The following is a 13,246-nucleotide window of genomic DNA, read 5'->3' on the forward strand; positions in this document are numbered from 1 at the left end:
TCCCAACAATAACATATCATTAAACTATATTTATTGTCACAAAAATAGTAGACGAATTACAAACAGCGTCAAAATGAATTTTCGACAGCAATTTTCTACCAGCTATTTTAAGGGGCGAATTTGTCTTTTATAAAACCGGAAATATTGACTGTAAATTTCCGGGGTGTGAGTTTACTTCCTTGTTTCACCAAAGACTGAAAGATGTCCAAGTCAGGCAATTCTAGAGCTTTTCGTAAAGTTGACGTGGACCAGTTTGACGAAGATAAATACGAAGAACAAGATGATGAGAACGAGCAGATTTCTGGCCCGAATGAGTCTGATGTTAACGCTCTCTTGGCACAATATCCTTTTTTATAACATTGATATACAAAAATGTAGCATGTAGTTGATAAAGACGGAAACAAAACAATATTTTATGCGCCCTTTGCAGAAGATACCAACACACCTTGGCAAACTGACTTGGACATCCCAACTTATTTAAATATATATCAGCATTTATTAAATGAGAAGACCTCATTTTGTTTGTTGCTTCTCTTCCTTCCTGATAAACTAATCATCACACTTTATGTCATATAGGTACCATGCATAGTCGCATTTGTCATCCTCACTTATGATAATTTAGTTTGTGTTATTTTGGGAGAAAAACAAAAATAAAGGCGTCTGAAGATTGGTTCTGTCATCAGACAGAATTTTAAGTTATGGAAAAGACTTCCATTTAGGACTGTTTTAGATCACCTGGCCCAAAGGGCCAAGTGAGCTTTTCTCATCACTTGGCGTCTGTTGTCGTCCATCGTTGTTAACTTTTACAAAAATCTTCTCCTCTGAAACTACTTGTCCAAATTTAACCAAACTTGGCCACAATAATCATTCACATTGGGGTATCTAGTTTAAAAAATGTGTCCGGTAACCCGGCCAACCAACCAAGATGGCCGCCATGGCTAAAAATAGAACATAGGGGTAAAATGCAGTTTTTGGCTTAAATATCTCTGAAACCTAAGCATTTAGAGCAAATCTGACATGGGGTAATATTGTTAATTAGGTCAAGATCTATCTGGCTTAAAATTTTCAGATGAATTGGACAACTGTTGTTGGGTTGCTGCCCCAGAATTGGTCATTTTAAGGAAATTTTGCTGTTTTTGGTTATTATCTTGAATATTAATATAGATAGAGGTTAACTATAAACAGCAATAATGTTCAGCAAAGTAAGATCTACAAATAAGTCAACATGACCAAAATGGTCAGTTGACCCCTTAAGGAGTTATTGCCCTTTATAGTCAATTTTTCATAAATTTTTGTTATCTTGTACAAAAATCTTCTCCTCTGAAACTACTAAGACAAATTAAATCAAACTGGTCCACAATCATCATTAGGGTATGTAGTTTAAAAAATGTTCATGAATGACACCAAAGCTGTTTTTGAGAGATGGGTGGTAAGTTAGAACACATGGAGTCCTTTTATTTTTCTTTTTAACTTTGTATTCCAATAGTTCACTCCTCGGAATTGAATCAGCTTTCTGAAAGCTTTTTTTGATATTTCTGTGTTTGTAGCCCCTTTTCTTCAAGCAAGTTTCAAGTTGACGTAGTTATCTTTTAGTTGTTTCTGTGTTGGAACATATTCGCTTGACTCTAAGTGCCTGACTGTATGGGATGCTCTTGGTAAGATGAGCAGGATGGCAACTTTTAGGGGTCAAATATTGATGAGTGTCAGTAGGTTTAGAATATAAATCTGTAGATATGATGCCCTCTGGGAAGTTTCGAAGAAGGCGATTTTGGATTTAGACTTCTCATGAGTAAATTTGATACTTGGATGTGTTTGTCAACACGATTTAATAACAACATTTTCGTATAATAACATCTTATATCAGTACAGTTGTGCAAATTTTTAGACTGATATAATTTTTTCCTTATCTGCATAGTATCGCCTATTCTAGACGATCCGGTACGTAGTAAATTTGCTGGTTGGTCCTTTTTATAGACTTTTTTATATATATATATAATATATACAACTCGTCTAAAAATCAACCCAACAATGTTAGATCTGTAAATTTGTAAATTATATAATATATATATATGTTAAAAGTGTACAGAAATTTAAAAATAGAAAAAAACAAAAAAATAAAGGACTTTGTGGGCTAAAACAAATTGTCCTATCACCAAGTACTTATGACTTTTTATAAGACTGCAAAAATTTTAATTTTTCGTCGTATATTGCTATCACGTTGGCGTCGTCGTCGTCTCGGTCGTCCAAATACTTTTAGTTTTCACACTCTAACTTTAGTAAAAGTGAATAGAAATCTATGAAATTTTAACACAAGGTTTATAACCACAAAAGGAAGGTTGCGATTGATTTTGGGAGTTTTGGTCCCAAAATTTTAGGAATTAGGGGCCAAAAAGGGCCCAAATAAGCATTTTCTTGGTTTTCGCACTATAACTTTAGTTTAAGTTAATAGAAATCTATGAAATTTTGACACAAGGTTTATGACCACAAAAGGAAGGTTGGGATTGATTTTGGGAGTTTTAGTTCAAACAGTTTAGGAATTAGGGGCCAAAAAAGGGCCCAAATAAGCATTATTCTTGGTTTTCGCACTATAACTTTAGTTTAAGTAAATAGAAATCTATGAAATTTAAACACAAGGTTTATGACCACAAAAAGGAAGGTTGGGATTGATTTTGGGAGTTGAGGTCTGAACAGTTTAGGAATAAGGGGCCAAAAAGGGGCCCAAGTAAGCATTATTCTTGGTTTTCGCACCATAACTTTAGTATAGGTAAATAGAAATCTTTGAAATTTAAACACAAGGTTTATGACCATAAAAGGAAGGTTGGGTTTGATTTTGGGAGTTTTGGTCACAAAAGGTTTTTAGGAATAAGGGGCCCAAAGGGTCCAAAATTGAACTTTGTTTGATTTCATCAAAAATTGAATAATTGGGGTTCTTTGATATGCCGGATCTAACTGTGTATGTAGATTCTTAATTTTTGGTCCCGTTTTCCAATTGGTCTACATTAAGATCCAAAGGGTCCAAAATTAAACTTAGTTTGATTTTAACAAAAAATGATTCCTTGGGGTTCTTTGATATGCTGAATCTAAAAATGTACTTAGATTTTTTATTATTGGCCCAGTTTTCAAGTTGGTCCAAATCGGGGTCCAAAATTAAACATTGTTTGATTTCATCAAAAATTGAATAATTGGGGTTCTTTGATATGCCAAATCTAACTGTGTATGTAGATTCTTAATTTTTAGTCCCGTTTTCAAATTGGTCTACATTAAATACCAAAGAGTCCAAAATTAAACTAAGTTTGATTTTAATAAAAATTGAATTCTTTGGCTTTTTTGATATGCTGAATTTAAACATGTACTTAGATTTTTGATTATGGGCCCAGTTTTCAAGTTGGTTCAAATCAGGATCCAAAATAAATATATTAAGTATTGTGCAATAGCAAGAAATTTTCAATTGCACAGTATTCAGCAATAGCAAGAAATCTTCAATTGCACAGTATTGTGCAATAGCAAGAAAATTTCAATTGCACGGTATTGCGCAATAGCAAGAAATCTTCAATTGCACAGTATTGTGCAATAGCAAATATTTTCAATTGCACAGTATTGCGCAATAGCAAGAAATATCTAATTGCACAATATTGTGCAATAGCAAGAAATTATTTTCAATGGGAGTTATCTTTCTTTGTCCAGAATTGTAGTTGAATCAACTTAAATCATTGTTTTATACAATATACAATGTATATTCACTTTTACTACCAACTGATAAATTAAAACAATCTTTACCATTCAGTGATAACAAGCACTTTTTGTTACATTTTAATATTTTATGATGTATTTAAATGAGTAGTTATTGTTGCAAACTCCATTAGAAATTTGAATTGAGATCAGTTTTGAAAAAAGGGAAAGGGGGATGTGAAAAAAATGGGGGGGGGGGGTCAAATTTTTCTCATTTCAGATTTCATAAATAAAAAGAAAATTTCTTCAAACATTTTTTTGAGAGGATTAATATTCAACAGCATAGTGATTGCTCAAAGACAAAAAAAAATAATTTTAAGTTCATTAAACCACATTCATTCTGTGTCCAAAACCTATGCTGTGTCAACTATTTAATCACAATCCAAATTTAGAGCTGAATCCAGCTTGAATATTGTGTCCATACCTGCTCCAACCGTTCAGGGATCAACCTCTGCGGTCGTATAAAGCTGCGCCCTGCGGAGCATCTGGTTATACCTTAATTTCCTGAAATTTGCCAGTCTTAAATCTTTTACAAAAATTTATCCTACAACAGTTTACATACTTTCAACAACCCTCTATTTGCCCGCAATTTTGCAGGTGTTTTCTAGTATGATATATACAAATACTAAATTGTATTAGTGAATTATTTGAATAGTGAAATACCATGATTACATGTGACAATAGTATTGAATACCCTAAATTATTAAATTGTTCCTCTCATTAAGTCATTTATTTTTTATCAAAGTTATTAAATGGTCAATTTGTTCCATCTGATTTTGTTAATTATTTAATAATATTACTGTGAATGAATAATCATCATGATCATAACTTAGTCTCAGTGTCAAAATATCATTTCTTAAGAATAAACCATAGAACTAAATTTTGCTTAAATATTTGTTTACATTATAAAAAGGCATTTATAAATAACATAGGCTCAGCACTAAAAATAAAGACAATAACCTTATTGTTATCATGATTATTGTCAGATCTTATTTTTTCATACATTATATTGATTTGTACTATGCATGCCTTTTCAATGGAAATTTTGAGGTCACAACGCATTCTTAAAAGCACACAAACCCATGGCCATGAGATGCAGATAGTTGTATGGTCAAATAGCTTCTATATAAAGTTGAAATAAATTGACCAAGCAGTTTTGGATGAGTTTTTAGGTATTAATGATCAGAGTTGAAACAATCATCCAGATACCCCCTCATTACATACAATGTAGTGTGCCTGGGTTCGTGTGCCCAATTAGAAAATATGTATAAGGTTTAGTGGTATTTAGGTTTGATATACCAATGTTAATATTTATTTTGAAAAATAAGAAAGACAACACATATAAAAATAAAATGAGAATGGAAATGGGGAACGTGTCAAAAAGACAACAATGGGTCTTCAATGCAGCGAGAAACTCCTGGCCCCTAAACAAATATGTACATGTATACTAGTTCAGTGATAATGGACGTCATACTAAACTCAGAATTATACACAAGAAACTAAAATTAAAAATCATACAAGACTACATGTAACCAAGGCCAGAGGCTCCTGACTTCGAACAGGCGCAAAAATGCATCAAGGTTAAACATGTTTTTTGAGATCGCAATCTATGTATCTTAATATCCATGAAATAACATGGAAATATTTTAAAGTTAATTGATTTTGTTCAATGTCTTCATTGTATTGTATATTTGTTTTTAATGACTGTTAAAGTGTTTATTATTCTGCTAATGACATGATATATTTACATGTATAATGTATTTGATCTCACATTGTTATATACTCTTGAATGGTAAAACAATAGTCCTATAAAGTATTAGTAACACAAGCATAGCCTTTGTTGGTTCTTATTGCTTACTTTCAACGTCTTTTAACAGATTTCTTTTTTACGATCAATGCCAAAACCACAATATGTACCTACATGTATGAAGGCTTATTTTATAGGACTAGTAAAAAATTGAAGAAAAAAACAATCAATAAAATAAACTACTGGTAGCAACCTTGGAATTGGTAAAAACAATGTATATGCAATGTCAAATTGTAAGGGAATTTAATTTTTAGCAGATGTGTGATTTTAGTGAAAAATTTGTAACGTTACTGTGCAATACTGATAATTCTAATTGATACATGACTTACATATATTCTAAAGATCTGTTGATTTAAACTATTATCTGCCTTAACTGTAGAACAGGAAAGAACAGTGATGCCTTAAAAAGTGCACTGAAAAATGCACCAGTTGGAAGTAAAGATCAAAAGTTAAAAGTAAGTATTTTGAATTAAAGATAATAAGAAATATTCAATTTTATGTTGCCCTGCTTTAAATGAAGTATACACAATTGTACTGTATTATGGTTAAATATTTTCACTGGGATATATATATCTGTTTCGATTACTAGTGAAATTTGCAGAGATGGCAATCTAAAAGTTATCTTTTTATATTGAAGGCCATTTACACTTACATATTTAAGAATTGAATGCTTCTTTTTGTAAATTTATTGGAGTGTAAACGGTTGACCGAAGTACATTTTGTATGAAGCGCCGAAGCGCTTCATTCTAAAAATGTGCGCACGGTCAAGGCTTTTACAACCCTATAAAGTTACAAAAAGAAGCATTCAATACTTATAATTACATTTATTAGCTAGAATCATAAAAAAATTATCAAGTTTTTATTTTATTCACCTGTTCACTTTATTGTGGGACCTTGTGTCATCATGAATGATACATTTTATTGTGTGATGCAATTGCTTACGGAATAACATGTGATGTGCAGTTAGCCAATCAGAATAATGTATTATAATGAAACATACATCTAATGTAATTATATATATATAAAATTATTTTTATTTCCAATACATGTCCTAAATATGCATGCAATATATGCCACTGGGAGTAAATCAAACAACAATGAATATTTTTTAAAGTATATATATTTTTATTTTGATATCATAAAAACAAGTGGAAAATCACTAAATAAGTTAAACTGTTGGGAATGCATAAAGCATGTGCAACGTTTTGTTATATAAATTTACATATAATTTTTTTTCAGAATAAAGCTGTGCAATTAGTGACAAGAGTCCTCACATCTTTTAAGTCAAATGAAATTGACTCGTGTGTGAAATCTTTAGATACAGTGACATTAGATTTACTTATGAAATATATATATAAAGGATTTGAAAACCCATCAGAGGGAAGCAGTGGTGCACTTTTAACTTGGCATGAAAAGGTTTGTTAATAGAAATATAAAATTAATGTGATGTTGTATGCTTATTATGATTATCCAATGCTTAATCAAAATATATTCACCAAGAAAAAAAGGATAAGGATAAACGCGATTTTAACATTAGAATTTTAAAAATAAAAAACAAGGGAGGCCCTAGTGACTTTTTGGTCTGAGTTATCAAACTACATGTACCTACTATATCTCTAGCCTGTCAACACTGAATTTATGAGTTCTAATCCCACAATATAGGAGGCAGTCGACTCCAATCTTAATTGACTAGATGGCTGTCAATTTTTTCTACTGAGGTTAGTGGTTCACTTGGGCTTCCTCCACCAATATAAACTGGCCGCCATGAAATACCAAAACACCTATTTAATATTCAATAAAAATAAAAATGGCAAAGGTGGAAATTTATTTACCTAAATTTCTCTGTGTAAAGTTTTCTTTAGTTTAATTGGAAATACAGTACTAGTGTTGTTCAAGCTTAGATATGATATATATATACACTATACCTTTGTTCTACAAAAAAAAAAGATAAATGTCTTTTAACAAGTTTGAACTTGTCACATGCTTTATTTGTTGAACATGTTCCCCCTATGTAATTGACAATTTAATAAAGGAAAAAGAAAGAGAATAAAGGGTCATAATCAGCCTTAATTATTAATAAAATATAGCTATATTCAGAAATCAGTATCACAAAACTTAACTTGTCAGAAGTACAGCTTTCAACACGGAGAAATTTAAAAACAAATTATCAATAATTAATCAAATATTACATTTAAATGTTGTGTTCTTTTCTCTGATAAGCTTCACATACCATTTATTGTAAATGTGTGTGTGCTAGTCATCAATTAGGCTGCAGTTTGCAAATACGATTCAAAATTTTCCATTAAATTTAAATATAATTAAGTTTGGATCAGTGATGAAACCAGTGATTCATATATATATAGTCTTTGTAGCTCACCTGGCCCTAAGGGCCAAGTGAGCTTTTCTCATCACTTGGCGTCCATAGTCCGTCTGTTTACTTTTACAAAAATCTTCTCCTCTGAAACTACTGGGCCAAATTTAACCAAACTTGGCTACAATCATCATTGGTGTATCTATTTCAAACATGTGTTTGGTGATCCGGCCAGACAACCAAGATGGCTGCCATGGCTAAAAATAGAACAAAGGGGGTAAAATGTAGATTTTGGCTTATAACTCTGAAACAAAAGCATTTAGAGCAAATCTGACAAGGGGGTAAAATTGTTTATCAAATCAAGATCTATTTGCCCTGAAATTTTCAAATGAATCGGACAACCCATTGTTGGGTTACTGCTCCTGAATTGGTAATTTTAAGGAAATTTTGCTGTTATTGGTTATTATCTTGAATATTATTATAGAGATAAAATGTAAACAGCGATAATGTTCAGCAAAGTAAGATCTATAAATAAGTCAGCATGACCAAAATGGTCAGTTAACCCCTTAAGGAGTTATTGCCCTTTATAGTCAATTTTACCATTTTTCTTCAATTTTTATTATCTTTTACAAAAATCTTCTCCTCTGAACTACTGGGCCAAATTTAACCAAATTTTTCAAAATTTCATCATTGGGGTATCTTGTTTAAAAACTTTGTCTGGTGACCTGGCCAGCCAACCAAGATGGCTGCCATGGCTAAAAGTAGAACATAAGGGTAAAATGTAACAATTTAAAAAAATTTCGGTAAATTTTTACAAAATGTTTTTCTGTGTAATTACTGGGCAAAGTGCATTATAGACAGATTTAATGTTAACAGCAAGAGTGTTCAGTAAAGTAATATGACGTTACAAGGGTGGGCCAATATCTACCTTAGTACGAACACATCACCATCACCAAAACACAATTTTGTCATGAATCCATCTGTGTCCTTTGATTAATATGCACATAGACCAAGGTGAGAGACAGGCTCTTTAGAGCCTCTAGTTTTATTGTACATATATTATACCTAAAAATTGTGGATGCATAGACTAAAGATAAACAAATTTTTCCTCTTTTTCAGGCTTTTGCTTCAGGTGGTTTAGGAACAGTTATGAGAGTTTTAACAGACAGGAAGTGTGTATGATAACATGACAAAGTACATTCTAAATTTTTTATATGAGCGCAGAAACTCTGATATATTTTATAAATATAAACAATTTTATTACAAATACTTATGTTATGACTGATATTTGCAAAAAAAAAGGAAATCAAGTTGTTCCAGTGCCAGCTGTAACATTCTATATGTACATATGTCCTGTATGTATGTCAGGTTTTCTGTAGGCTACCCATTTATTTCATTATTAAAAATATATACATAACTGGTATTATGAACTGCTGAGAATTTTGTAGTAATAAATAATGTAAAAAATCTTTGGAAAATCATATTTTTTTTTTATATTAACATGATATGCCAGCATAAAATAAACTTACTAAGTAATTAAAATATTGTATCTTTATCACTAGTTATAGTGGTTTTTTTTGTATTATGCATGAATTCATTTGACTTGTTATTGTCTGAAACAGTCTGAAACACTTATTATAACTCACAGACCAAGCATAAAAACTGAGGGAGTGCAGAGATTTAGTTTTAAATACCGGTAGATTGAACTTATATTTGACATTGTTGACGTCTGTTTACTTTTTAAAAAAAACTTGTCCTCTGAAACTTCTAGGAAAAATGGGACAAAACTTGTTTACAATAATGTTTTTTTTTTGGGACCGAAACTGGTCAGGCTATGAAACATCACCAGGCGCTGTTAATTATGTGTATTGGTATATATCCTATATTTTTATTGTTTACAATCATCCTTTAGGGCATATAGTCTGGAGAAATTCCTCTCCCATGTCACCAATACTCATACCCGTAGCCAGGGGGTTCAGGGGGTTCGTCCGAACCCCCCCTTAAAAACAAATAATTACTGTTAAAGTCAACGTTCTGTTCGAATTGTGACTGTTAAAGTCAAGTTTTTGAGGCCAAATAACCCCCCTTTGGAAATTCCTGGCTATGGGCCTGATACTATAGTACAACATAAGTATAAATTGCAAATATTATCTTTTAAACTTTTATAGCTAAAAACATCTGACAGGTCACAAATGATCAGCCGATTTATACATAAAACATTAGTGACGTATCTTCAGTTTATTCCTAATATTGAAATTAATACCCTTGAAATTTGGAATTTACCAAGTTCTAGATTGAATTTGGTTGACTTCACTTTTATTGACCTGGATTTATGTCCTTTTAGAAATGGAAAAATTGCTAAATTTGCCATTTCTGCAATTTTCCTTAGTTTGCCTGAAAAAATGTTATGATACATACTCAATGCTTATTAATACCGAAACACTGATGAGGGAGGGTAGGAGGGGTCCTGATCCCGAAATTCTGGGCTTATAAACACAAAAATCCAGAGTTCCCGAATTTAAATAAATTTAAATCCCGACATCCCGAAACTCAAAAATAGAATTCCTGGTACCTGAAAGGGTCAATCGGGAAATCCCAAGCTTAAAAACACCCGATCCCGGAGTCCCCACCCCCAAACTGATCAAGATAAAACTTGTAAATTGAAAGATTGAAGAATTTGCAGTATATTTCCATGCAGGGGTATATGTGTTGCTTAGACACATTCATCATTTAAGGAAGCTATTTATAGTACAATGAGGGAGGAACTTATCATACTAGGAATGTACATTTACAATAAAAAAAATCATCGTAGTTGAAAAAGATTTTGTTACCAGATAATTACTTTAGTATAAGTATATAGAAATCTATGAAATTTTAAACACAAGGTTTATAACAAGGATTGATTTTGGGAGTTATGGTACTAACAGTTAAGGAATTAGGGGCCATAAAGGGACCAATATCAGCATTTTTCTAGTTTCCAGGCAATTACTTGTGTTTAAGTGTATGAATATCAATGAAATTATACAAGTTTCCATACCACTAAGGGATGGTTAGGATTGGCTTTGGGGGTTATGGCTCAAATCATTTAGAAATTAGGAGCAAAAAATGGGGGAAAACCAGGGTTTCCTGGTGAATTGACATATTTAAGACAATTTAAAAGCAGTGTAAGGGAGGTAATCCAAATACATTTATGATGTATTTTAATGGGTTATTATTGTTGCAAACTCCATTCGGAATTTGAATTGAGATTATGACCATATCTTGAGGGAAAGATTTTTTAAAGGGGGAGGTGAACAAAAATGGGAGGGGGGGGGGGGCATTTTTTTCTCATTTCAATTTAAAAAATTTAAAAGAACATTTCTTTGAATATTATTTTTTTTGCAACAGCATAGTGTTATTGCACAACAGCAATAAAAAAAAAGGGGAGTTAAAAAAAAAATAAAAACCTATTATGTGTCAAATATTTAATAACAATCCAAATTCAGACCTGGATCAAGCGAGAATATTCTGTCCATTTTTGCCCTTACTGTTCAGGGTTGGACCTCTGCGGTCGTATCCAACTGTGCTCAACGAAGCAATTTATTCATTTATTTTTATGTTTGTTTTTTTTTGTACATCTTATGTATTTGAAGATTTTTTTCTTCAAATAATTAATCATAAATGTATTTTTTCAAAACTTTATTTTTTTTTTAACAAGTTTCTCATCCTGCCTTTTTTTTTTACTCAAAACTCCTGTCCTGCCTATTTTTTTCAAATTTCATCCTAGCCCCCAATAAAAATCAAATGGTAGCTCCCTTACTGCAAATTTATTCCACACCAGGGCATCTTAAACTTATTTTGATGATCACTTTCATCATATTCACATACTTTTAAGTGTTTTATGAATTGCTTCGTCCAATGCAGCTGGATACGACCGCAGAGGTCCAACCCTGAACCGTTTGGACAAAAATGGACACTATTCATGCGTGATATTTGAATGTCTGAATTTGGATTGTAATTAAATATTTGACACATAATATGTTTCTGACACAGAATAACTGTAGTCAAAGAACTTAAAATTGGTTATATAATTTGATTTTATACTTATTTTTTTGCTTTTGCACTACGCTGTTGCGAACTGCCCTCCCCCCTTCCAAAAATGAAAAAAAAAAACACCCTTTTTTGGTTGATTTTGTGCAATACACTATGCTGTTGCATATTGACCCCAACCTGAAAAAGAAAAGAAAAATGTATCCCCCTCTTTTTTTTTAATTTCTGATATGAGAAAAAAATTTCTTTACACATCATTTTAAAGCAGTGTAAGGGAGGTAATCAAACATGTTTGGATTACCTTAATATATTTGGATTACCTTCCTCACACTGGTTTCAAGTTGTCTTAATTGGCAATTAACCAAGAAACCCTTGTTTTTCCCTCTTTTTTGCCTCTAATCCCTTAACGGTTTGAGCCATAACACCTTCCCCCACCCAGTTTGTATTTTAATAGATTTTAATTGCGGATCCAGAACTTAAAAACTATACCATTGCCTAGGTATGAATTCGAGTTTATTTTAATTTGAGTTAGTGTTTCAAGAAGCTAAAATTACAGATCCAGAACTGTGAAAGACTATACAACTATTCCATGATTTCGAGACTGAGTATGAATTTGAACTGGAGTCTCGGAGTTAAACAGAATTATATTGATAAAGAATCAAACCAGAGGCGAAAGATACCAAAGGGACATTCAAACACATATATATATAAGTCGAAAAATAAACTGACAACGTCATTGCAAAAAAAAAGAGAAAAGAATCAAAAGACAACATAGAAAACTACAGACTGAGCAGCACGAACCCCACTGTGACGGCACAAAAAAAACGGAGTTGATCTCATGTGCTCCTAAAGGGTAAGCAGAAACTTCTCCACATGTGGCACCCGTTAGTCACCCGGTGATGAGTCTTATTCGGTAGGTCACATTCTCGAGAAAGAAGACTGGATTGCGCAACATATCAGTCGTCATCTGTGAAACAGATATTTCATAATGGTCAACATTCTCGAAATGGCGTCCGTAAAATTTACGACGGAATTATTTCAACTTCACCACTTGGAATTCATGGTTTAATAACTTTCTTCTGAGCAACATCCCTTTACATGCACACCGAACAAAGTACCACGTTATAGTTGCTCACTTTTGTCATATCTAAGGGTACATCATGAACCGTTTGCAAGGGTGACGGTGTTCTTCATTAAATCTTGAATTCAATTATGACACGAAAAGTTAAACATAAGCCAGATATTTGGTTCCGTTTATTTCATAAAAAAATATACTCATTGTAAAACTGAACAAACGATTTTGCTTATATCACATGTCGGTACGTGTTTGCTGCTTCTCTGCCAATCAGGCAACATTTAGAGGTTATAGT

The 13,246-nt window shown here is 32.2% G+C and overlaps 1 protein-coding gene across 1 annotated transcript; it reads left to right on the forward strand.

Annotated features, from left to right (window-relative positions):
* Positions 1 to 149: 149 nt before the first annotated feature.
* LOC139512633 (actin-related protein 2/3 complex subunit 5-like) lies at positions 150 to 9,402 on the forward strand. Its single transcript, XM_071300380.1, has 4 exons — positions 150 to 341; positions 5,919 to 5,991; positions 6,776 to 6,952; positions 8,967 to 9,402. The coding sequence occupies exons 1-4, from the start codon at positions 202 to 204 to the stop codon at positions 9,027 to 9,029; spliced, it is 453 nt and encodes a 150-aa protein (XP_071156481.1). The 5' UTR covers positions 150 to 201; the 3' UTR covers positions 9,030 to 9,402.
* The last annotated feature ends 3,844 nt before the right edge of the window (positions 9,403 to 13,246 follow it).

This window comes from Mytilus edulis, chromosome 2 (genome assembly GCF_963676685.1).
Source record: "Mytilus edulis chromosome 2, xbMytEdul2.2, whole genome shotgun sequence".
Lineage (NCBI taxonomy): Eukaryota > Metazoa > Mollusca > Bivalvia > Mytilida > Mytilidae > Mytilus > Mytilus edulis.

Coding starts and splice junctions, on each gene's coding strand:
- LOC139512633 (XM_071300380.1), top strand. CDS start 202: ATGTCCAAGTCAGGCAATTCTAGAGCTTTTCGTAAAGTTGACGTGGAC. Junction 342..5,918: donor GTTAACGCTCTCTTGGCACA/ATATCCTTTTTT, acceptor TAACTGTAGAAC/AGGAAAGAACAGTGATGCCT. Junction 6,953..8,966: donor TTTTAACTTGGCATGAAAAG/GTTTGTTAATAG, acceptor CCTCTTTTTCAG/GCTTTTGCTTCAGGTGGTTT.